General features: G+C 46.2%; 1 protein-coding gene across 2 annotated transcripts in view; it reads left to right on the forward strand.

The window, feature by feature from the left end:
* Nucleotides 1-24,817, forward strand: part of poll (polymerase (DNA directed), lambda) — a 32,200-nt gene that overhangs the window by 3,778 nt on the left and 3,605 nt on the right. For both annotated transcript variants that reach the window (XM_078565017.1, XM_078565018.1), the window contains exons 3-7: nt 398-897; nt 3,083-3,391; nt 9,553-9,726; nt 10,826-10,954; nt 20,211-20,379. In XM_078565017.1, the coding sequence (XP_078421143.1) occupies nt 398-897; nt 3,083-3,391; nt 9,553-9,726; nt 10,826-10,954; nt 20,211-20,379 (1,281 nt within the window). The remainder of the gene's footprint in view (nt 1-397; nt 898-3,082; nt 3,392-9,552; nt 9,727-10,825; nt 10,955-20,210; nt 20,380-24,817) is intronic.

Genomic DNA, 24,817 nt, shown 5'->3' on the forward strand with positions numbered 1-24,817 from the left:
GCCCTGTATATTATACTCTTCAAGTACAGATCCAATTGCCTTTTGAAAGTTCCTGTAGAATCTACATCCCCCTCACTTTCAGGTTGTACATTCCACATAGTAATGATCCTCTGTGTGGAAAACACTCTCCTCATCTCCCTTCCAGTTCTTTTGCTAATTATTTTAAATCTGTGACCTCTAGTTACCGACTCACTCGTCATGTAGGCTACCGCCCCCACCCCAAATGCACCTCTGTTTCTCCACCCCTCCCGACCCCCACAGATCCAGCTTTGCCTCCTCCACACAAAGCAACATCAAGACCGGATGGTCCCATCTCCCTTCAAAGGTCAAGAACATATTCCGCCACATGGCATTTGACATTAGCTCATCTTTCCTTTTCTTTATCTCATTTCAACAGAGGCCTGGTTGAGTGGATTGACAGTGTATATTCTCCAGGCAGGGATTGGTAAGGCTCGGACAGAAATCTTTCGGAAGCAGATTATACGGAATGGTGGAGAGGTCAGCCTTGCTTTCTCCCCTGCCATTACCCACGTGATCATCGATGATGGGATGGATTGTGAACGTGCCTTTCGCCTCCTGAAGCTGGAGGTGCTGCCTCCCAACGTCCAGCTGGTGCAATCTACGTGGCTCAGTTTATGTCTCTCGGAGAAGAGAATTCTGAGCACTGCAGGCTACAGTGTCTTAATCCCAGACAGGTACTTGCAGCCTGAACAGCGGGTCAAGGCTCAAGGGTCAGGATGCGAGGGTCAGCAAGGGAATACAGAGATCAGCCGTCAATCAGGGACACAGTCAAAGGCCAAGTTGAACTGCACGGAGGCAGAAAAACCAGTTGCTGAGCAGCCAAGAGAGACCGCACCTGAGGAAAACAGTGAAACAGTACAAGCCTCTGCAGCACAGGTAAAGTTACTCCCACCTCCTTTTCAAAGCTCTCCAGCCCTACTATTCTCCTCGATCTCTGCAACCCTAAATTCGGTGCATTCTTGTGCATTCCCAATTTTAATCACTCCACCATTGGCGACTGTGCCTTCAGCTGACTGGGCCCCAAGCTCTGGAATTCCCTCCCAAAACCTCTCCACCTTTCCACCTCTTTCCCTTCCTTTAAGACCTCTTTAAACCTATCTCTTTGACCAAGCTTTTGGCCACCTGTCCTCATGTCTGCTTAAGGGACTTGGTGTCAAATTGTGTCTGATAACGGATCTGTGAGGCATTATAGGATGAGTTACTACTTTAAAAGCGCTATATAAATGCAAATTGTTGTTGCCTATTTCAACTCTGTGAAGGATTCTCCAAAGTATCCACCTATACATTTTTAATCGCCCAGTGGCACCTAAACTGAGGTAACCCTATCCTGAGCCAAGGTGAGTAAATATTCTGAAAGGAGTCATTGGAGAGAGCCTTCTGGAGTGGGAGCCAGATTCCCGGATAGAGAACCAACCGTCTGGAAGACGATCATCCATCCAGAGTGGGAACCAACATTTCACAAGGGAAATTAACCATTGGGAGTGGGAACCTTGGTTGATTCCCAAACCCCTTTCTCCACTGTGGCCAGTTGCAGCAGCACAAGAGCTACTGCCCTGCAGTGGTCATTTAACTCAGCCACAATCGGGTTTGGGGGGAGGGGTCACAGGGTAACCCTGGGGAGGGGCAGAGGGGCACAGATATGAGGAGGCACTGGCTGTTGCCTCTATAGTTTTTAGAAGGGGCTAACCAGCATTCCCGCTAGCACTCAAACATTGCATTGATTCTATGATCAACATAGGACCCCACCTTAAATACTGATAACAACCTGTCTCGGATGGGGATGCTGATTGCCCATTCCAAGCCCCTTTTGAAAATTGATTTTAAATAAAACACTTGCCTATTGTCCCTTTTATCTGCGTCAGTGAGGCATGATGAGATGGAACAGTCCCCTGTGTGGTATGTAGTTTTAGCTGTGCCTCAGTGGGTAACGCTTTCAACTCTGAGTCAGAAGGCCATTGGTTTAAGTCCCATTCCAGAAATCTGACCACATAATCCACTTTGACACTTCCATTGCAGTACTGGGGGAACACTACACAGTTGGAGGTGGCAGTATTGAGAGAGCTGTTTGGGAATCAACCAAGGTTCTCACTCCCAATGGTTAGAACTGTCGGAGGGTCAGTACTGAGGGAGCGCTACACTGTCAGAAGGTCAGTACTGGAAGAGCACTGCACTGTTGGAAAGCCAGTACTAAGGGAGCGCTGCACTGTTAGGAGGCCAGTACTGAGGGAGTGACGCACTATCAGAGGGAGTACTGAGGGAGCGCTGCTCTGTTAGAAGGTCAGTACTGAGGGAGTAGTGCACTGTCAGAGCGGCAGTACTAAGGGAACACTACACCGTTGGAGTTCAGTGTGAGAGAATACTATACTGTCGGAAGGGCAGTAGTGTGGGAACGCTGTACTGAAGAGCACTGCACTGACAGAGGGTCAGTACTGAGCAAGCACTGCACTGTTGGAGAGGCAGTACAGAGGGAGTGCTGCACTATCAGACAGTCAGTACAGAGGGAATGCTGCACTGTCAAAAGGTCAGTACAGAGGGAGTGCAGTACTAGGGGAGCACTGCACTGTTGGAGGGGCAGTCCTGAGGGAACACTGCAATTTCAGGGGCTCAGTACTGAGAGAATATTGCACTGTCGAAGAGGCAATACTGAGAGAGTGCCATCTTTGAGCTGAGACATTAAACTGAGGCCTCTTCTGCCCTGTTAGGTAGACATAAAAGACCCCATGGACACTGTTTTGAAGAAGAGCAGATGAGTTCTCGGTATGCTGAGCAACTTTTATCTCTCAACGTACATCACTAAAACAGTTTTTCTGGTCAATATCATTTTGCTGTTTATGGGATCTTGCCGTGGGTGCAAATTGGCTTCCATATTTCCTACGTGACAACAATTCCTATACTTTAAAAGTACTTATTTTGCTGTGAAGCACTTTGGAGTGTCCTGAGGTTGTGAAAAATGTTTCTTACACATTTACAAACTGAACCCATGAGGAGTGTTGGGAGGCAGCTATCTCTAAATGTGATGTGTTGGTGAAATATTCACCCTTTCACTGTGGTGTCTCCCTAGTTATCTGAAGACGAAGATGGAAGTGATGTTGAAGATGACGGAGTCTCCGAGCATGACCTGCAAGCCTTGGTCTCCGGAAACAGCCATTCACCCAGTGAGTCTGATCCCAGTGAACCAGTTGTCAGTGGCAAGTGGGTGTGTGCCCGATCATCCAAAAGTAAGAAGCAAAACCACAACAAGCCCATCACAGACAAGCTGGAGGTGCTGGCAGCTGCATACACACATCAAGGTGACAAGTGGAGAGCGCTGGGATACGCCAAGGCCATCAACGCCCTGAAGAGTTACCAGAAGCCGGTGGCCTCCTTTCAGGTAAAATCTCTGCCTTTTCTTCCTCTCTCCCCAAGTAGAGGAACTTCCATTTACAATACACACTGAGGGTAATTTTAACCTGACCGCCCACCAGGAAACTGATTGGTGCCAGCGTTTTGCACTTTGCCAGATTGTACCGTCCTTTGATCTCATGTTAAAATGATCCCAATTGTTAATAGTTTTGCTTTTTGACCGATTCCCTCTTGAAGAAATGCTAGTGTCTCTGCCTCAACCTTTCCCAGTGGCAAAACATTCCAATAACACTACGTAAAGACATTTCTCCTAACCTTTCCCATCACTCTCTTAATGACAGTTTTAAATTGGTGACTCCACCCCTCTTATCACTGAATTCCCATAGGAAATATTTGCTCTATCAAAAACTCTTCAGAATGTAATCTGTCAAATGTGCTTTTTTCCCTCTCTCCTTCAGTGGAAATATTACCAGTAATCTTAAATTGAGTTGAGGGGAGGTAGTATTTGGAAGTATATATGGTTTAAAATGGTGGAAAGACAAGTGGTGAGGATGACACAAAGAGTCTACAGAGGGATATAGACAGATTAAGTGAGTGGGCAAAAACTTGGCAGATGGAATATAGTGTGGGAAAATGTGAGGTTATGCACTTTGGCAGGAAGAATAGAGGAGCTGAATATTATTTAACTGGAGAAAGACTGCAGAAAGCTGCAGCACAGAGGGATTTGGGGGTCCTTGTGCATAAATCACAAAATGCTAGCATACAAGCTCAGCAGGTAATAGGGAAAGCAAATGGAATGTTGGCCTTTATTTCAAAGGGAATGGAGTATAAAAATAGGGAAGTCTTGCTAAAACTATACGAGGCACTAGTTAGACCACACTTAGAATACTGTGAACAGTTTTGGCCCCCTTATCTAAGTAAAGATAAACTGGCATTGGAGATAATCCAGAGAAGGTTCACTAGGTTGATCCTGGGTACAGAGGGATTTCCTTATGAGGAGAGGTTGAGTAGGTTGGGCCTGTACTCATTGGAGTTTAGAAGAATGAGAGATGACCTTATTGAAATATATAAGAATCTTAGGGGGCTTGACAGGGTAGATGCTGAGAGGCTGTTTCCCCTTGTGGGAGAGTCTAGGACCAGAGGATATAATCTCAGAGTAAAGGGTCACCCATTTAAGACAGAGATAAGGAGGAATTTCTTCTATCAGAGGATAATGAATCTGTGGAATTCTTTACTGCAGAAGGCTGTAGAAGCTGGGTCGTTAAGTATATTCAAGGCTGAGATAGACAGATTTTTAATCAGTAAGGGAATCAAGGGTTATGGGGAAAAGGCAGGAAAGTGGAGTTGAGGATTATCAGATCAGTCATGATCTCATTGAATGGTGGAGCAGACTCGATGGGCCAAATGACCTACTTCTGCTCCTACGTCTTATGGCCTTATGGTCCCATGAGAAAGCCTCACGAGAACCTTTGTGGAGATCAGAGTTAGGAATCCAAAACTGGTCACAAACTCCCTAAAAATACCCTTATGTTTTTAACGTGTCGAATGTGTCAATGGCTAGGGCAGGTATTCTTTCTTCTTCCATACCCATGGTAACTTCTAAAAATATATATTATAGAGAGTTTTTTGTTTCTGCTGGCAGCGCACATCCGCTCATTACCTTGATATTAGTGCATGTAACAATGGATGGAAAAAATTAAAGCAAATGTTGCTGGGGATATATGTACATAAATCATTGAAGGTTGCAAGGCAGGTCGAGAGAGCAGTTAATAAAGTATAAGGGATGCTGGTCTTTATTAATAGGGGCACAGAGTTTTGGAGTATTGCACCAGTTCTGGACACTGCACTTTAGGAAGGATGTGAGGGTATTAGAGAGGGCGCAGAAAAGATTTACGAGAGTGATTTCAGGAGCTTCAGTTACGTGGATAGATTGGAAAAGCTGGGATTGTTCTCCTTAAAGAAAGGAGATTTGATAGAGGTATGCAAAATCATGAGGGGTCTGGACAGGGCTAGATGGGGAGGGACTGTTCCCATTGGTGGAAGGATGGGGAACCAGAGACATTGATTTAAGATGATTCGCAAAAGAAGCCATGGCGACATGAGGAAAAACCTTTTTACACAGGGAGTGGTTAGGATCTGGAATGCACTGCCTGAGAGTGTGGTGGAGGCAGGTTTTCAAAAGAGAATTTGATAATTATCTGAAGAGGAAAGATTTGCAGGGCTACAGAGAAAAGGCAGGGAAGTGACACTAGGCGAATTGCTATTGCCGAGAGCCGGTACAGACATGATGGGCCAAATGGCCTCGTTCCGTGCTCTAAGCATTCTATGATTATGTAATAATTGAAACTTCTTCCGGTGCCCTTTCAGACAACTCATTTCAGATCACAACAACTTGCTATGTAAAAAATTTCTCGTTATTTCCCTCCGCCAACTCCCTGGCTATTTTGCTGATTATCTTAAATCTGTGTCCTCTGGTTACTGACACACCTGCCAGTGGAAACATTTTCTCCATACTTACTCTTCCAAAACCCTTCATGATTTTGAACCCCTCCATTAACCTTAGCCTTCTCTGCTCTAAGGAGAACAGAGGCGATGGAGCAGTGGTAATATCACTAGACAAGTAATCCAGGGGCCCAGGCTAATACTCTGGGGACATCTTGATCAAATCCCACCTCGGCAGCTGGTGGAATTTAAATTAGTTATTTAATCTGGAATTAAAATCTAGTCTAAGATTGTTGATTATCGTAAAAACCTACCTGGTTCACGAATGCCCTTTAGGGAAGAAAATCTGGCCTGCATGTGACTCCAGACCCACAGCAATGTGGTTGAATCTTAACTGCCACCTGAAATGGCCAAGCAAATCACTCAGTTTTTTCAAACTGCTACAAAGCCTTAAAAGAATGAAACCGGAAGGCCCACCCGGCATCAACCTAGTTACCAGAAACAATGCCACACCCAGCCCTGTCAACCCTGCAAAGTCGTCCTTACTAACACCTGGGGGCTTGTGCAAAAATTGGGAGATCTGTCCCACAGACTAGTCAAGCAACAGCCTGACATAGCCGTACTCACAGAATCATACCGTACAATGTCCAGACACCGCTATCACCGTCCCTGGGATCCACTGGCCAGCTCGGTCAGTAGTGGCGCTACCGAGCCACTCTTGATGCTGGACATTGAAGTCCCCCACCCAGGGTACATTCTGTGTCCTTGCAACCCTCAGTGCTTCCTCCAAGTGGTGTTCAACATGGAGGAGTACCGGCATCCCACCAACAGTACAGACCCACCAGAGGTGGCAGCATAGTGGTAAACAGGCGAGAGGGAGTTGCCCTCTGGGAGTTCACAATATCAGCTCCAGACCTAATGGCATCAGGTCAATCATGGGCAAGGAAACCTCCTGCTGATACCATCTACTAGTCTACTAGCCCCCTCAGCTGATGAATCGGTACTCCTCCATGTTGAACACCACTTGGAGGAAGCACTGAGGGTTGCAAGGCACAGAATGTACCCTGGGTGGGGGACTTCAATGTCCAGCACCAAAAGTGGCTCGGTAGCACCACTACTGACCGAGCTGGCCGACTCCTAAAGGACATAGCTGCTGGACTGGGTCTGCGGTAGGTGCTAAAGGAACCAAAAAGAGGGAAAAACATACTCTATCTCGTCCTTATCAATCTACCTGTCACAGATACATCTGTCAAAGACTGTATCGATGGGAGTGACCACCGTTTAGTCCTTGTGGGGATGAAGTGCCATCTTCACATTGAGGATACCCTCCATCATGTTGTGTGGCACTACCATCGTGCTAAATCCAGAACAGATCTAGCAACTGAAGACTGAGCAACCATGAGGCACTGTGGGCCATCAGCAGCAGTATTGTATACAACCTTAATCTGTAACCTCGTGGCCTGCCATATCTCCCACTCTCCCATTACCATCGAGCCAGGGATCAACCCTTGTTCAATAAAGAATGCAGAAGGGCATGCCAGGAACAGCACCAGGCATAAAAATAAGGTGTCAACCTAGTGAAGCTACAACACAAGACTACTTGCATACCAAACTGCACAAGCAGCCAGTGATATACAGAGCTAAATGATTCCACAACCAATGGATCAGATTTAAGCTCTGCAGTCCTGCCAGATTCAGTCGTGAATGGCAGTGGACAATTAAACAACTAACTAAAGGAGGAGGCTCCATAAATATCCCATCCCCAATGATTGAGGAAGCCCAGCACATCAGTGCAAAAGATAAGGCTGAAGCATTTGCAACAATCTTCAGCCAGAAGTGCCGAGTGGATGATCCATCTCAGCCTTCTTCTGAGGCCCTCAGCTTCACAGATACCAGTCTTCAACCAATTCGATACACTCCATGCGATATCAAGGAATGGCTAAAAGCCCTGGATACTGCAAAGGCTATGGGCCCTGACAACATTCCTGCAATGGTACTGAAGACCTGTGATCTAGAACTAGCCGCACCCATAGCCAAGCTGTTCCAGTACAGCTACAACACTGGCATCTACCCATCGATGTGGAAAATTGCCTAGCTAGGCCCTGTACACAAAAAGCAGGACAAATCCAACCCGGCCGATTACCACCCCATCAGTCTACTCTCCAGCATCAGTAAAGCAATGAAAGGGGTCAGCAACAGTGCTATTAAGCGGCACTTACTCAGCAATAATCTGCTCACTGATGCTCAGTTTGGATTCCGCCAGGGCCACTCAGCTCCTGACCTCATTACAGCCTTGGCCCAAACATGGACAAAAGAGCTGAACTCAAGAGGCGAGGTGAGAGTGACTGCCCTTGACATCAAGGCAGCATTTGACCAAGTGTGGTATCAAGGAGCCCTAGCAAAACTGACGTCAATGGGAAGCAGGCGGAAAGCTCTCCACTGGTTGAAGTCATACCTAGCACAAAGGAAGATGGTTGTGGTTGTTGGAGGCCAATCATCTCAGTCCCGGGACATCGCTGCAGGAGTTCCTCAGGGTAGTGTCCTAGGCCCAACCATCTTCATCTGCTTCATCAATGACCTTCCGTCCATCATAAGGTCAGAAGTAGGATGTTCACAGATGATTGCACAATGATTGCACAACATTCAGGCTTGGGCTGATAAGTGGCAAGTAACATTTGCACCACATAAGTGCCAAGCAATGACCATCTCCAATAAGAGAGAATTTAATCATCTCCCCTTGGCAGTCAATGGTGTTATCATTGCTGAATCCCCCACTATCAACATCCTGGGGGTTACCATTGACCAGAAACTGAACTGGACCAGTCATATAAGTACTGTGGTGACAAGAGCAGGTCACAGGCTGGGAATTCTGTGGCGAGTAACTCACTTCCTGACTTCCCAAAGCCTGTCCACCATCGACAAAGCGTAAGTCAGGAGTGTGATGGAATACTGTCCACTTGCCTGGATGAGTGCAGTTCCAACAACACTCAAGAAGCTTGACACCATCCAGGACAAAGCAGCCCACTTGATTGGCACCCCACCCACCACCTTCAACATTCACTCCCTCCCGCACTGACGCACAGTGGAAGCAGTGTGTACCATCGACAAGATGCATTGCAGCAACTCACTAAGGCTCCTTCAACAGCTCCTTCCAAACCTGTGACCTTTACCACTTTGAAGAACAAAGGCAGCAGATGAATGGGAACACCACCAAGTCACACACCATCCTGCCTTGGAACTATATCACCGTTCCTTCATTGTCGCTGAGTCAAAATCCTGGAACTCCCTTCCTAATAGCACTGTGGGTGTTACCACAACACATGGACTGCAGCAGTTCAAAAAGTCAGCTCACCAACACCTCCTCAAGGACAATTAGGGATGGGCAATGCAATTAGGGATGGGCAGCAAACCCTGGCCTAACCAGCGAAGCCCACAAATAATAAAAAAAACAATTCAAGTTTCTCCAGACTCTCCACATAACTGAAGTCCCTCATCCCTGGTATCAATCTAGCAAATCCCTTCTACACCCTCCACAAGGTTGACAACCTTCCTAAAGAATGGTGCCCAGAATTGGCCACAAACCTTTCACTGGAGCCCAATCAGTGTTGTCTTTAGATTTAGCATAACTTGCTTGATTTTATGTTCTATGTCAAGGATTCCATTCACTTTTTTAACAACCTTAAAGACTTGGCTTGATTTGTGTTTGTGAATTTATTTTGGAGCTGATTTCCCCTTTGCCATTCACAGGAAGCCTGCAAGATCCCTGGCATTGGCAAAGGCATGGCTGAGAAAATCAGAGAGATACTAGAGAGCGGGCACCTGCGCAAGCTTGACTACATCAGTGAGAGCGTCCCTGTGCTAGAAACCTTCTCGAACATCTGGGGAGCTGGTGTGAAGACAGCTCAGATGTGGTACCAACAGGTGGGATGCAGATTATGCAGCATTTTCTATTCTTTGAGCAGATGCTTGGGTTTACTGTTGTTGCCTTCATGGTCTCCTGCACCTTGTTTGATAGAGTTACAGCCGGTAGACTACAGAAACCAAGCTCCAAGTTGTAGCATGTTACACCAAAGCCTGGCATTTCTATACTACCTGGTCATAACATCTCACAGTGCTTCATATAGAATTCAATTACTTTGAAGTGAGGTGACTGTAATATAAATATATAGAGAACTCCCAATGTGAGGGGGAATGTTGGCTGGGATCCCTGGAGAATTTCTGTTTTAGAGGCAATTTGAAGCACTCGTACAAGTCTTTGGCCTCGTTGGGGAGTAATGCTGGTCTGTCACTCTGCAGCATGAAGTGATTGGATGTGGTGATTCCCACATGCTTAGTTCCCAATGTGGGGAGATATTGAACATTGGGAAATCCAACAAGAACATCACTGATACAGCAGGAAATAAAGTTGTCCTTTTTCCTGTACGCCAGACCAAACCAAACGTGATTTTTCTCCTTTTCCCCTCCCTCATCTTTTCCCAAAGTTACTGGTTCTTGCTGGGCTTCAGCTGCACAGGAATCACTGGCTCACAGTCACACATCAAATCTTGTCTTCATCCACAAGCTTCCATTTCATCCTGAATCAGGAGCAGGAACCCTGGTTGATTTTTCCCCCCAAGAATTTCCTCTCTAACCTTAGGATGTTGCCAAAGGCAACAGTGAGTCTCCATTGTCTTTGCTAACGTTTACATAGTAACAACAGCGACGACAATTGAGAAGTACCTCATTGGCTGTGAAGAACTTTGGGACATCCTGAGGTCATGAAAGGTGCTACAGAAATGCAAGTTCTTTCTTTCTTTAAAACCTGCAAGCAGTTGGAGAACCTTCAGCCAACCAGCCCACCTATCCATAGGATTCCTTTGCTGAAGCTCTAATAGTCTCATTTGTTGATGAGACCTGTCTAATTCCACCCCTTTGCATGTAACCTGTTCCACGTACTCATTCTTCTGGTAAAAAGAAAGAATTCCTATTATTGCCTTGTACACTACATTGTGAAGCTTTAGTACTTTTACTTGTTTTACAGGGATTCAGAACTTTAGATGACATTCACACAAAAGCTAGTCTCACTAAGCAGCAGACCATTGGCCTCAAACACTACCATGATTTCCTGGACCGAATGCCTAGGGATGAGGCTGCAAAGATTGAAAAAACTGTGAGTACTTTGAGGTTCTGTTTACGCTGCTCTTTCACAATAGTAATTTCAGTCTAATGGAGACAGAGGGGAGAAGGCACCCTTTGGAGAGAATCATAGAATTTTACAGCACTGAAAGAGGCCATTTGGCCCATCTTCCCTGTGCCCTCTCTCTCTGAGAGAGCTATCCCCTCAGTTCCGTTCCCTTACCCATTCAGCCCATTGTATCTGTGCTGGCTCTCTGAAAGAACTGTTCACATTTCCTGCCATGCGCCCCCTCAACAAATGCAACCTCTGATCATCCCCACTCTCATAGTGTGGAAAAGTTGCATGACTGTGTTTGGGAATGTGTGGACAGGCGTGACTGGGATTTAGGGATGTGGGGACAGGATTTGGTGACGTGGGGATGGGATTTGGGAATGAAGAGCATGTGGGGATGTGGAGTGGGGTCTGTGGATGTGGGAACAGGATTTGATGATGTGTGGGTTTTGGTAATGCAGGGTGGGATTTGGGAATGTTCTGGGAGGGATTGAGCATTTTCCAGGGGTAATGGATGTATGGAGGCAGTATATTGGGATGCAGGAGCGGAATTGCAAATGCAAGGCCGTGATTGGGGACGTTCGCGGGGATAGGGAATGTGTTAGGGTGGGATTCGTGAATTCAGATTCCACTGTGGCCAGTTGTGAAATTGGATTCAATAAATCTGAAACAGTAACCATGGAAGCTTTTTGTAAAATCCAAAGCGGTTCAGTAATCTTCTCAAGGAAAGAAACCTTTCACCTCTGCCCATTCCCTTAAAACCCAATTTGCAAAGGCCCGACAAACCTTTCAATGGTACAGACAGTGGCTATAAAAATGGAAGAAAGTCCATCAATAACTCCTCAAAGCAACCAAGATTTGGTCATAAGTGGCCTTGCCAACTTTACCCACATCATCAGGGCAAATTATAATAAAAACAAACGCCCCTCATTGCAGGTAGTAGGGTGACTGTTACATTTTGTAACATAACAGCGGTCCTTCCTTCAAAATAATCTGTTGTCTGACATGTTGAGTCACACTAACAATGCTGTAGAAACATTTATTTCTATGTTTGTCATTTGTGTTACGAGTTCAAAAGACTACAATGTGTCTAATGTTATTGAACTGAATGTATCATGGCTGACCCCAGACTCCATTGTGGTAGAGGTCACATGAAGCCAGGTAGGACACTTAGTAATGATTGCATTTCAAAACCTAAATATCCCCCTTTCCATAACAAACAGAAGACAAATTTGCATGCACTATCAGGTGGAACTGTGAGTTACCCATTAGACCACAAAGGTTCTCATGCATAAACAAGCTGTTCGTTATTCTTGTTAGTCTCTGCAAATGCATTGCACGCATAGTTGTTAAATCGTGTAGGTCTGTTAATGGTACGTGTGCATGTTGTCATTGGCTGTTCGTCTGGGTGATGTTCCTACTCTGGGATGGGGGCGACGTTCCCATGGCACTTGTTGCCGTGGTAACAGTTGTTGTTGTTCCGTTTCTGTTGTTGGGGACTGGTGGATCGCTGGGAATGATGGCCGTTCTGTATTCTGTGCAGCTGGTGAGATCCCATCTTCCTGATCGGCCGCCTGCAGTGAAGGAACAACTTTTCTAGTTGTTTGTATGTGTCTGCAGTATATTTGGTTGTTCATGTCCACCGCGTACGATCGAGGTGACAACTGTTCTATGTACGTCCTAAGTTTCCACGTAGGCTGACTCCTGTTGAGAGTATTGAAGGTTTGTACCCTGACTGGCTCTCCAATGCTCAACGTTACCAATGGTTTGGCAGTCTTGTCAAAATGAAATTTAGCTTTCTGCCGTTTCACCTTGATATTTTCACTCATGCCTGTTACTACTTCTGACTTCAGTAGCGTTTTGATATTAGAAGAGTAGTTTGGGTGCAGCGTGACATTAGTCTTTGGACTGGACTATTTTCCAGGACTTCAGTCGGTGTGTTTCTCCACTCGGGGATTGCCATGTATGTATCTGTGCTAGATTTGCTCGATTTCTTGATAATTCATTTGGCAATTTTCACTGCCACTTCAGTCTTTCCATTCAACTGGGGATAGTGCGGAGATGATGTATAGTGTTGAATTTCCCAATCCTTGTGAAACGGCTGAACTCTTCACTCGTGAACTGATTTAGCTTGGTGCTCATTACAAGCACCGCACTTGCCAATGTGGTCTTTAATTTCATTGCTCATGTTTGGCCAGTAGAGCATTTCTCTTGCTTTTCTTAGACTCAATTCATTTACTTGGTGGCTTGCATGGATGTGCTTCAACATTTCTTCTCTCATCTCCTTAGGGACGATGACTCTTATTTCCTTTGTTCAAGATGCCATCCTGGGCTATCAGTTCATCTCGGTATGCCCAAAATGCTCTTGTGATCACAGTTGTGTCCTTGATGCTCTCAGGCCATCTTTTCGTCACTACTTCTTGCACACTTGGAGATTGTATCTTGTTCGCTTGATTTGAGCAAGGCGCTTGTCTGTCAGATTCAACATCTCTGCTGGGTTGATGACTTCCAGAGCATGTCGAGCTGCTGCTTCACTTTGAATCTAGAAGATCTCACATTCTGTTGTAACATCCTCAACTTTCTTCATGGGGAGTGCTGTTCTCAACAGCATGTCAGCAATGTACATCTGTTTCCTTTGCTTCTATGTCACATGCAGATGATTGACATCACATCCACAAACATTCATTCCCTCCACCACTGATGCACAGTGACAGCAGTATGTACCGTCCACAAGATGCACTGCCAGGAACTAAGCAAGGCTCCTTAGATACCACCTTCCACACCCATGACCGCTACCATCTAGAAGGACGAGGGCAGCAGACATATGGGAACATCACCACCTGGAAGTTTCCCTCCGAACCACTCACCATCCTGACTTGGAAATATATTGCCGTTCTTTCACTGTCGCTGGGTCAAGATCCTAGAACTCCCTCCCTAACAGCACTGTGGGTGTACCTACAGCACCTGGAGTACAGTGGTTCAAGAAGGCAGCTCACCCCCACCTTCTCAAAGGCAATAAGAGATGGGCAATAAATGCTGGCCTAGCCAACAATATCCACATCCCATGAATGAATAAAAAAGAGATATCACTGTAAATGAAGTAACATTCTTTGTAGATACTTTGAAGCAGATAGTAGTGGTTTGAGGAGAATGCTTTGAAGTGGCTTGTGGTTGGACTCCACCGTTATGTTGTCTCTCCCAAGCAGGCATTGATGAAAATGCTCACAATCAAGAGCAATAGTCAGGCACTGTTTCTCGATCTTAGCCTAATGTTGTTCAGTTTGCATTAATGGCCTGGATGCAAATGGGACTGGGAGTCCTTGCTGCATCAGGGTTGCTCTAAGACCTGTTTCGCTGGCATCAGACTGCAAGGCGACTTCTTCATTGAAGTCATAGTACTTCACTGGTGTTATTGTCACTTGTCGTTGATTTTATTGAATGCTGATTCGTGTTCTGTACCCCAATACGACTGCACATCCTTGGCAGTGAGCTTGCATAATGCTTCACACTCCGACGACAAATTAGGCAAAAACTTTGCTAAACAGTTCACGAATCCAACAAATCATTGCACTGCTTTCACTTCTGTTGGTTGCTGCATCGCTGCTACAGCTCTCACCTTGTCAGGATCTGGGCGAAGACCTTTTGCTGTTAGTACATGACCTATGTATTTGACTTTAGGCATCTTCAATTGCAATTTTTTCTCATTCAGTTTCAGGTTCATTCGGCGAGTTTTCTCTACTAGTCGTATTAAATTCTGATCATGGTCATTTATGGCTTCTTCCTTTGCGTCTCCGCATCCATAGAATAGCAGATCATCCACTATGGCTTCCACTCCGGGAAGATCACTGACTATCTCATGCTCTCTGTGTTGATACTCTTCTGCAGCCATGGAAATGCTAAATGGCACGCACAACCATCTTGAGGGCAGCTGGAACTCTTCTCGGCAGACACTGAATTGGTCTTACAGTCTCATCTATTCTAGATGATATTCTCCAGGTAGACATCCTAATCCTGTAAACACATCTTTGTACTCCTCTAGGATCTGTTAGCAGTCAATGGTTTAGTGTGCTGCGACACGTTGTAAATCTCTGCTGGCATGTTTAGAGTTACCAGTCAGAGCTTTAGACTTGTTCCGGCTGAGAGAGTGGCTGTTGCGTACTGTCTATGATCTGGAACTCCAGATCTTCATTCTTGCCATTGCATTGGGCTGTCAAACTAATTTGTCCTCTCAGTATGAGTATCGTGCCATCATATAGCCTCAACCTTACTTTCGAGGGCTTCATTTTTGGATTGCCATGTTGAGCTACTTCACACAGGCCTGTGAAGGTCATGATGTTGCATGATGCAGCAGTGTGGATCTGACAATTCTTGTTAACTTGATGTTCTCCTTCTGCGATCATCATTGTAACAGTCACAAACAATTCATTACCAATAAATTTTATGGAGCCAGCCTGTTGTATGATGTATAGTGCTTCATCAGACTCTTCTGTTGGTATCTCTCCAGTGGCTATCTGCATAGGCTTGTTTTGCTTCTTTCTAGCCAAACACTTGTGTATAAAATGATTTGGCCTCTTGCAGTTAAAACAATGCTTTCCCCACACTGGACAATCCTTCTTTTCTTTTGTATGATGTCCTCTGCATTATTTGCTTCCAGCCTTTTGTCTACGATTGTTCTGCTCTTTCGGCCTGGAATGTATAGGTTTGTTGTGCTATACATGTGCTCTAGCTGATGTTTTACAACCCCTACGTTTCTGCACATGTCTATCGCTTTCTTGAGAGTAAGCTTCTCCTCTCTCAGTAGTCTTGCTCTCACTGTCAGATCTCATGCCTAAGACAATTCTATCTTTAATGAGATCATCTTTTAGTTGCCTAAATTCACATGATTCTGTGTTACTGCAGTCACCATACTTGAGCCCTAGTGTTGAATATATAGCGTTTATAACTTACATTCGCTTGGGGTTCAGAAAGTGTCTTCAAAGCTTTCAAAATCTCTGCCACCTGTTATTTTTGTTCTTCGGATAGATTTAGGGTGGGATACAATTTGTAGCAGTCTCTCCCCAACAGTGTTAAAAGTATTGATACTCGTATCGGCTACAGCTTGTTAATTAAATCTGTTGCAATCTCGTAGTTTTGTCATTGGAAATAGAAAAATTGCCAGCTCTGCCACATATCTCCTTTAATTTCGACAGGAGCTGGGAGTCAAAAATTTACAGCCATTTTTGTTTCACCCACTATTTTACTTGAAGCCTTCAGTTTGTGTTAGCTTCTCCTTGCCTGTGTTTTTTTTTTTAGCAGCTTTTAGCTGTGGCTTCTCTTCCAGCTTTTCAAAACTCAATCTCAGCTCCACTTCTGATACCATGCTGAGTTCAAAGACTGCAGTGTGTCTAGTGTAGTGCCTTTATTGAACTGAATGTATCTTGGTTGCCCCCAGACATTCCCTTATGGTAGAGGCCTTGAATAAAAAGATATAACCTGCATTTCTATAGCACCATTCATGACCTCAGGATGTCCCAAAGAGCTTCACAACCAATGGAGCACTTGAAGTCTGTGCCAATTTTTCCAGCTGTTTTCCAGCATATTTGGAACCCTGCAATCAAGTTTCTGGCCCTGACACATCACTGAAACAGCACTTGCGAAGATTACAAATGAAATCCTATGTTACTGTGGCCATGGTAAACTTTCCATCCTCATCCTTCACTACCTGTTTGCAGCTTTTCACACGGTTGACCACATCATCCTCCACTGATGCTTCTCCTCTGTCCTCACCTGGTTCCATTTTTACCTATCAAATTGCAGCCAGCGAATCACTTTGAATGGCTTTGCATCCTGCTCCTGCACTGTTACCTCTGGTGTCCCTCAAGGATCTATCGTTGGCCCCTTCTTATTTCTCATCTACATGCTGTAACATCATCCAAAAACACAATGTTAGCTTCTGCATGAACACTGACAACACCCAGCTCTACGTCACCACAACTGTCAACCTCACCATCTCTGATATGTCAGACTGCTTGTACGACATCCAGCACCGGATGAGCGGAAATTTTCTCCAAATAAATATTGGGAAGTATGAAGCCTTCTGTAATACCTCCCAGCTCTGCCCTGTCTCAGCTCATCTGCTGCTGAAACCCTTATCCATGCCTTTGCTATCTCTAGACTTGACTCTTCCAATGCTTTCCTAGCTGGCCTCCTGTCTTCCATCCTACAGAAGTTTGAGGTGATCCTAAACTTTGCTGCCCATATTCGAATTAACCCCCTTCAACCCTGTCCTCATAATCCAGCCACGCCTTAATTTTAAATTTTCGCCCTTGTTTTCAAATCCCTTCATGGCCTTGCCCCTCCCTATCTCTGTAATCTCCTCCAGTTCCACAGTCTTCTGAAATCTTGGCACTCTTTCAATTCTGACCTCTTGAGCAGCTCTGATTTTAATCACTCCACCATTGGCGGCCGTGCCTTCAGCTGTCTGGGCCCCACGTTCTGGAATTCTCTCTCAAAACCTCTCCACTCTCTACCTCTCTCTCCTTCTCCAGACATTCCTTAAAACCTACCTCTTCGACCAAGCAATTGGTCATCTGTCCAAATGTATGGCTCAGTGTCAAATTTTGTTTGATAGTGCTTCCGTGAAGCCTCTGGGGACCTTTTGCCGGGTTAGAGCGCTATAGAAGTTCACGTTGTTGTTGCTGAAGTGTAGGGAAATGTACCAATCCTTGCCACAAAACAGGTGATACCAAGGCAAACAAGGGCAGCTCAGAATTCCCAGCATTTTAATTGAAATTGTTAGGGAACCCAGGAGTACTTTGCACGGATGAAGCAATAAAGGATTCTGTCTGCACGGTTAAAAGCTGCGCTGTAATAGAGATGTACACTCTACAGTGATTGGCAGGTCCTGCTGAGCATGCCAGCACATTCACAGCTGCCCCCAACAGTTGTCACGGGAACAACGAGCAATTCAAAACCGTGGCACCCGCCATGGAGTGTCAAACCTAAGGAATGTGACTCGGTGGGGGCAAGAGCGGGTGCAGTCTGCCATTCCCACTTCATTGTGCAGCATAAATAAGGATTGGGCCTCCTATCCTGGATTGGAGGGAGCGAACACCAACTTCAGCTCACAAATCAATCAGAAGACCCAACAGTTGTCATTTCGAGGGGAGCAAAGCCCATTGTTCAGTGATAGGATTACTCACAGCAATGACTGGGACCCTAGTGAGGCTATAAGGCGTTGAGAAAGGGATTAACAGGATTAAACTGTCTATCTGTATGTCAAACGAATTAGCTAGATTTGACTGAAACTGTCAAGATTCTATCAGCTTAGCTGCCTGACAATACAGTTACCATCAATGGCTTCATTGCAAACTCCATACATTAATATATTCAGGAGGAGGCACGAGAAATTGAAAAGCACAATCAGGGCAGCAGGAGTTAAGAAGCTTCTAACGGAAGGAAGAAAGATAATGAGGCAGAGGGGAGAGAGATGGTGCCAAAGAGATGGGAATGGAGAAATAACCAAGAATGGAAAGGGGGATGAGCTGTAATCCAGTGACGGAGGAGGGGAGATAATCCAGTGTTGGAGGAGTGGAGAGGGGGATGAACAATAATCCAGTGTCGGAGGAGTGGAGAGGGTTGAACTGTAATCCAATGTTGGAGGAGTGGAGAGGGGGTTTGAACAGTAATCCAGTGTTGGAGGAGGGGAGAGGGGAGGGGATGAGCTGTAATCCAGTGTCCAAGGAGTAGAAGGGGGGGGAGATGAGCTGTAATCCAGTGTCGGAGGAGTGGAGAGGAGTTGAGCTGTCATCCAGTGTCAGAGGAGTAGAGAGGGGGTTGAGCTGTAATCCAGTGTTGGAGAAGTGGAGAGGGGTTGAGCTGTAATCCAGTGATACAGGAGCAGAGAGGGGGGATCAATAGTAATCCATGTCAGAGGAGTGGAGAGGGGGTGAACAGTACCCCAGTGTCAGAGTATAGAGGGGGATGAGCTGTAATCCAGTGTTGGTCATTATCAATCATTCTTCGAAGAAGTAACAGGTGCTGTGAATAAAGGGGAAACAGTGGGTGTACAGTACTTAGACTTTCAGGAGGAGCCTCATCAAAGATTGTGGAAAATAAAAGCTCATGGTGTATTAGGTAACATTGGCATGGATAGAAGATTGGCTAGCTAACAGGAAAAGGAGAGTAGGTATAAATGGGTCATTTTCTGGTTGACAGAATATGACGAGTAGTGCGCCATAGAGATTGGTGATGGGACCTCAACTCTTTATAATTTATATAAATGATTTGGATGAAGGAACCAATAGTTTGGTTACTAAATTTGCTGATGACACAAAGATAGGTGGGAAAGTAAGAAGTAACAAAAGGATATAGATAGATTAGGTGAGTAGGCAAAGATCTGGCAAATGGAGTATAATGTGGGAAAATGTGAGGTTGTCCATTTTGGTGGGACGAATAAAAAAGGCATATTATTTAAACAGTGAAAGATTGCAGAGCTCTGCAATGCAGAGGATTCTGGGTGTTCTAGTGCATGAATCGCAAAAGGTTAGTATGCAGGTGCAGCAAGTAATTAGCAAAGCTAATAGCATGTTATTGTATATTGCAAGGGGAGCTGAATGCAAGAATAGGGAGGTTATGTTTCAGTTGTACAGGGCACGAGTGAGACCACATCTGGAGTACTGTGTACAGTATTGGTCATCTTATTTAAGGAAAGATGTGAATGCATTAGAAGCAGTTCAGAGAAAGTTTACTAGATTAATACCTGGAATGGGCGGGTTGTGTTGTGAAGAAAGGCTGGACAGGCTAAGCTTGTATCCACTGGAGTTTAGAAGAGTAGGAGGTGACTTGATTGAAACATATGAGATCCTGAGGCGACTTGACAGGGTGGATGTGGAGAGAATGTTTCCTCTTGTGGGAGAATCTAGAACGATGGGTCACTGTTTAAAATTAAGGGGTCGCTCATTTAAGACAGAGATGAGGAAATATTTTTCTCTCAGAGTCTTGTGAGACTTTGGAACTCTCTTCCTCAAAAGGTGGTTGAGGTAAAGCCCTTGAACATTTTTAAGGCAGAGGTAGATAGATTCTTGATACGCAAGGGGTGAAAGGTTATAGGGGTAGGCAGGAATGTGGAGTTGAGGTTAAAATCAGATCAGCCATGATCTTATTGAATGGTGGAGCAGGCTCAAGGGGCCAAGTGGCCTACTCCAGCTCCTAATCTGTATGTTCGTATGTACATATCAATCTTATCTGTGCTGTCCAGGTGAGTGATATGGCTCACTCGATTAATCCAACCCTGATTGCCATGGCCTGTGGTTCATATCGCCGCGGGAAGCCCACCTGTGGGGATGTGGACGTTCTCATCACACATCCAGATGGAAAATCGCACAGAGGTGTCTTCAATAAGATCCTTGCTGGGCTGAGGGACACAGGTGAGTGTGACAAATAAATGTGGTAAGGGTACAAGTACAAGCTATGGAGCATAGGCCTCCTCAGTGTCCTGTACTGGAGGTGAAGCTCACAATGCCCCCAGGCAGGATCTTGGTGGGTAGCATTCTTACCACTCTTAGAGGGATCAAGGGTTCAATCCCCACTCCAGAGACTTGAACACTTAATCCAGCCTGACATTTCAGTACACTTGGACATGGACTGACACAGTCCATCTCCAAATCCAGCAAGATCTGGATAATCGGTGGAGAAGAAATCAGTCAACGTTTCGAGCCCTCATGGCCCTTCAGCAGAACTGAAGCATAGTTTCAACAAGGGAGAAATATAAATTGGTTTAAGGTGGGTGGGGGGGAAGAGACACATTGAGGGTGTGGTGTGAGCAGATAATCAAAAGATGTCAGAGACAAAAGGGTCAAAGAGGTGTTGAAGGTGGTGGTCTTTGTCTGAGAAAAGTGCTAATTAAGAATGCAAGACAGGATATTCAAAGTACAACTCTAGTGGGGGTGGGGTGGAAAGACTAAAGGTTTTAGTTTTAGATTTAAAAATAATGGAAATAGGTGGGGAAAGAAGAATCTATATAAATTATTGAAAAAAAAGGCGGGTGGGGGGGGGAAAAGAAACGGGGTGGGGATGGGGGGAGGGGGAGTTTAAGATCTAAAGTTGTTGAATTCAATATTCAGCCCAGAAGGCTGTAAAGTGCCTAGTCGGAAGATGAGGTGCTGTTCCTCCAGTTTGCGTTGGGCTTCACTGGAACAATGCAGCAAGCCAAGGACAGACATGTGGGCAAGAGAACAGGGTGGAGTGTTAAAATGGCAAGCGACAGGGAGGTTTGGGTCTTTCTTGCGGACAGACCGCAGGTGTTCCGCAAAACGGTCGCCCAGTTTGCGTTTGGTCTCTCTAATGTAGAGGAGACCGCATTGGGAGCAACGAATGCAGTAGACTAAGTTAGGGGAAATGCAAGTGAAATGCTGCTTCACTTGAAAGGAGTGTTTGGGCCCTTGGACGGTGAGGAGAGAGGAAGTGAAGGGGCAGGTGTTGCATCTTCTGCGTGGGCATGGGGAGGTGCCATAAGTGGGGGTTGAGGAGTAGGGGGTGATGGAGGAGTGGACCAGGGTGTCCCGGAGGGAACGATCCCTACGGAATGCCGTCAAGGGGGGTGAAGGGAAGATGTGTTTGGTGGTGGCATCATGCTGGAGTTGGCGGAAATGGCGGAGGATGATCCTTTGAATGCGGAGGCTGGTGGGGTGATAAGTGAGGACAAGGGGGACCCTATCATGTTTCTGGGAAGGAGGAGAAGGCGTGAGGGAGGATGCGCGGGATATGGGCCGGACACGGTTGAGGGCCCTGTCAACGACCGTGGATGGAAAACCTCGGTTAAGGAAGAAGGAGGACATGTCAGAGGAGCTGTTTTTGAAGGTAGCGTCATCAGAACAGATGCGACGGAGGCGAAGGAACTGAGAGAATGGGATGGAGTTCTTTACAGGAAGCGGGGTGTGAGGAGCTGTAGTCGAGGTAGCTGTGGGAGTCGGTAGGCTTGTAATGGATATTGGTGGACAGTCTATCATCAGAAATTGAGACAGAGAGGTCAAGGAAGGGAAGAGAAGTGTCAGAGATGGACCATGTGAAGATGATGGAGGGGTGGAGATTGGAAGCAAAATTAATAAATTTTTCCAGGTCCCGACGAGAGCATGAAGCAGCACCGAAGTAATCATCGATGTACCGGAGAAAGAGTTGTGGGAGGGGGCCGGAGTAGGACTGGAACAAGGAATGTTCCACATACCCCATAAAGAGACAGGCATAGCTGGGGCCCATGCGGGTACCCATAGCCACACCTTTTATTTGGAGGAAGTGAGAGGAGTTAAAGGAGAAATTGTTCAGTGTGAGAACAAGTTCAGCCAGACGGAGGAGAGTAGTGGTGGATGGGGATTGTTGGGGCCTCAGTTCAAGGAAGAAGCAAAGGGCCCTCAGACCATCCTGGTGGGGGATGGAGGTGTAGAGGGATTGGACATCCATGGTGAAGAGGAAGCGGTTGGGGCCAGGGAACTGGAAATTGTTGATGTGACGTAAGGTGTCAGAGGAATCACGGATGTAGGTGGGAAGGGACTGGACAAGGGGAGAGAGAAGGGAGTCAAGATAACGAGAAATGAGTTCCGTGGGGCAGGAACAGGCTGACACGATCGGTCTGCCAGGACAGTTCTGTTTGTGGATTTTGGGTAGGAGGTAGAAGCGGGCCGTCCGAGGTTGGGCGACTATCAAGTTGGAAGCTGTGGGAGGAAGATCTCCAGAGGAGATGAGGTCAGTGACAGTCCTGGAAACAATGGCTTGATGTTCTGTGGTGGGGTCATGGTCCAGGGAGAGGTAGGAGGAAACGTCTGCGAGTTGACGCTCAGCCTCCGCGAGGTAGAGGTCAATGCGCCAGACAACAACAGTACCACCCTTGTCAGCGGGTTTGATGACAATGTCGGGGTTGGACCTGAGAGAACGGAGTGCAGTGAGTTCAGAGAGAGACAGATTAGAATGGGTGAGAGGAGCAGAGAAATTGAGACGGCTAATGTCACGCCGACAGTTCTCAATGAAAAGATCAAGAGAAGGTAAGAATCCAGAGGGAGGGGTCCAAGTGGAGGGAGAATATTAGAGGTGGGTAAAAGGATCCGTTGAACGGGGAGAGGACTCCTGCCCAAAGAAGTGAGCACGGAGACGAAGACGGCGGAAGAAGAGTTCAGCATCATGCCGAGCCCGAAATTCATTGAGATGAGGGCGTAAGGGTATGAAACTAAGTCCTTTGCTGAGCACTGAACGTTCAGCATCGGAGAGGGGAAGGTCAGGGGGTATAGTGAATACGCGGCTGGGGCTGGGATTGGAAGATGGGGTGAGGACGGAGGGACAAGCAGGGGTGGAGGGTCCCCGATGGGTGTTGGAGTCGATGAGTCGTTGGAGCTTGCGTTCCTTAGCACTTGAGAGAAAGAGAAAAAGTTTCTTGTTGAGGCGACGGATGAGGCGAAGAATAAAATGAAACTGGGGGCACGCGCAGCTTTGAAAAAGGGTGCGGCGGTGCTGCTGGAGGGAGAGGTCAAGTGTGTTCATATGGCGGCGCATGGCACTGAGTGTGGATCTCAGAATGCGACGGGAACAGCAGTCCGAGAAACGTTTTATGTCCCGGAGATACCTGTAATCCTGGGTGGGTTCGAAACAAGAGGGATGGAATTTCAGTTGAAATCCACGTGGGGTGAGTCGGAGACGGAGACAGTCACTGAGAAAGGAGATATGGCTGTGAAAGCGGGTTTTAGTAAACACCTTGTCAAACACCAGGAGAGAAATGGAAAGCAATGAAGGTGAGCAGGGCAGAAGAGACAGTCGGAAATCCTGTCGGAGGACAGAACCATACTTCTTCCAAGAGGGCATTTTTTTGAAGAGAGGTGGCAGTCAATCAAACACAAAGATAAAAACAAAAAGCTAAAAGCTACTGTGGATGCTGGAAATCCAAAACAAAATAAAAACAGAGTTTTTCCAGGTAATTCTGTTTTTATTTTGTTTTGGATTTCCAGCATCCGCAGTAGCTTTTAGCTTTTTGTTTTTAAGATCTGGATAATATGGGCTGACAAGTGGCAAGTAACATTCATGCCACACAAGTACCAGGCAATGACCATCTCCAACAAGAGAGAATCTAACCATCGGCCCTTGACATTCAATGGCATTACCATCACTGAATCCCCCACTATCAACATCCTGGGGGTTATCATTGACCAGGAACCGAACTAGACTAGCCATATAAATACTGTGGCTACAAGAGCAGGTCAGAGGCGAGGAATCCTGTGGTGATTAACTCACTTCCTACTCCCCAAAGACTGTCCACCATCTACAAGGCACGAGTCAGGAGTGTGATGGAATAATCCCCACTTGCCTGGATGAGTGCAGCTCCCACAACACTCAAGAAGCTTGACACTATCCAAGACAAAGCAGCCCACTTGATTGGCACCACATCCACAAACATTCACTCCCTCCACCACTGACGCATAGTAGCAGCAGTGTGTACCATCTACAAGATGCACTGCAGGAATTTACCACGGCTCCTTAGACAGCACCTTGCAAACCCACGACCACTACCATCTAGAAGGACAAGGGCAGCAGATAGATGGGAACACCACCAGCTGGAAGTTCCCCTCCAAGTCACTCACCATCCTGCCTTGGAAATATATCACCGTGCCTACACTGTTGTTGGAACTCCCTTCCTAACAGCACTGTGGGTGTACCTACACCACATGGACTACAGCGGTTCAAGAAGGCAGCTCACCACCATCTTCTGAAGGGCAATTAGGGATGGGCAATAAAATGCTGGCCCAGCCAGCGAAGCCCACATCCCGTGAATGAATTACAAAAAAAAAAAGAAAATACTGAGCTACTGAGCTCTACACCTTTGGGGGT

The sequence above is a fragment of the Cetorhinus maximus genome, chromosome 20 (assembly GCF_964194155.1).
Source record: "Cetorhinus maximus chromosome 20, sCetMax3.hap1.1, whole genome shotgun sequence".
Taxonomy (NCBI): domain Eukaryota; kingdom Metazoa; phylum Chordata; class Chondrichthyes; order Lamniformes; family Cetorhinidae; genus Cetorhinus; species Cetorhinus maximus.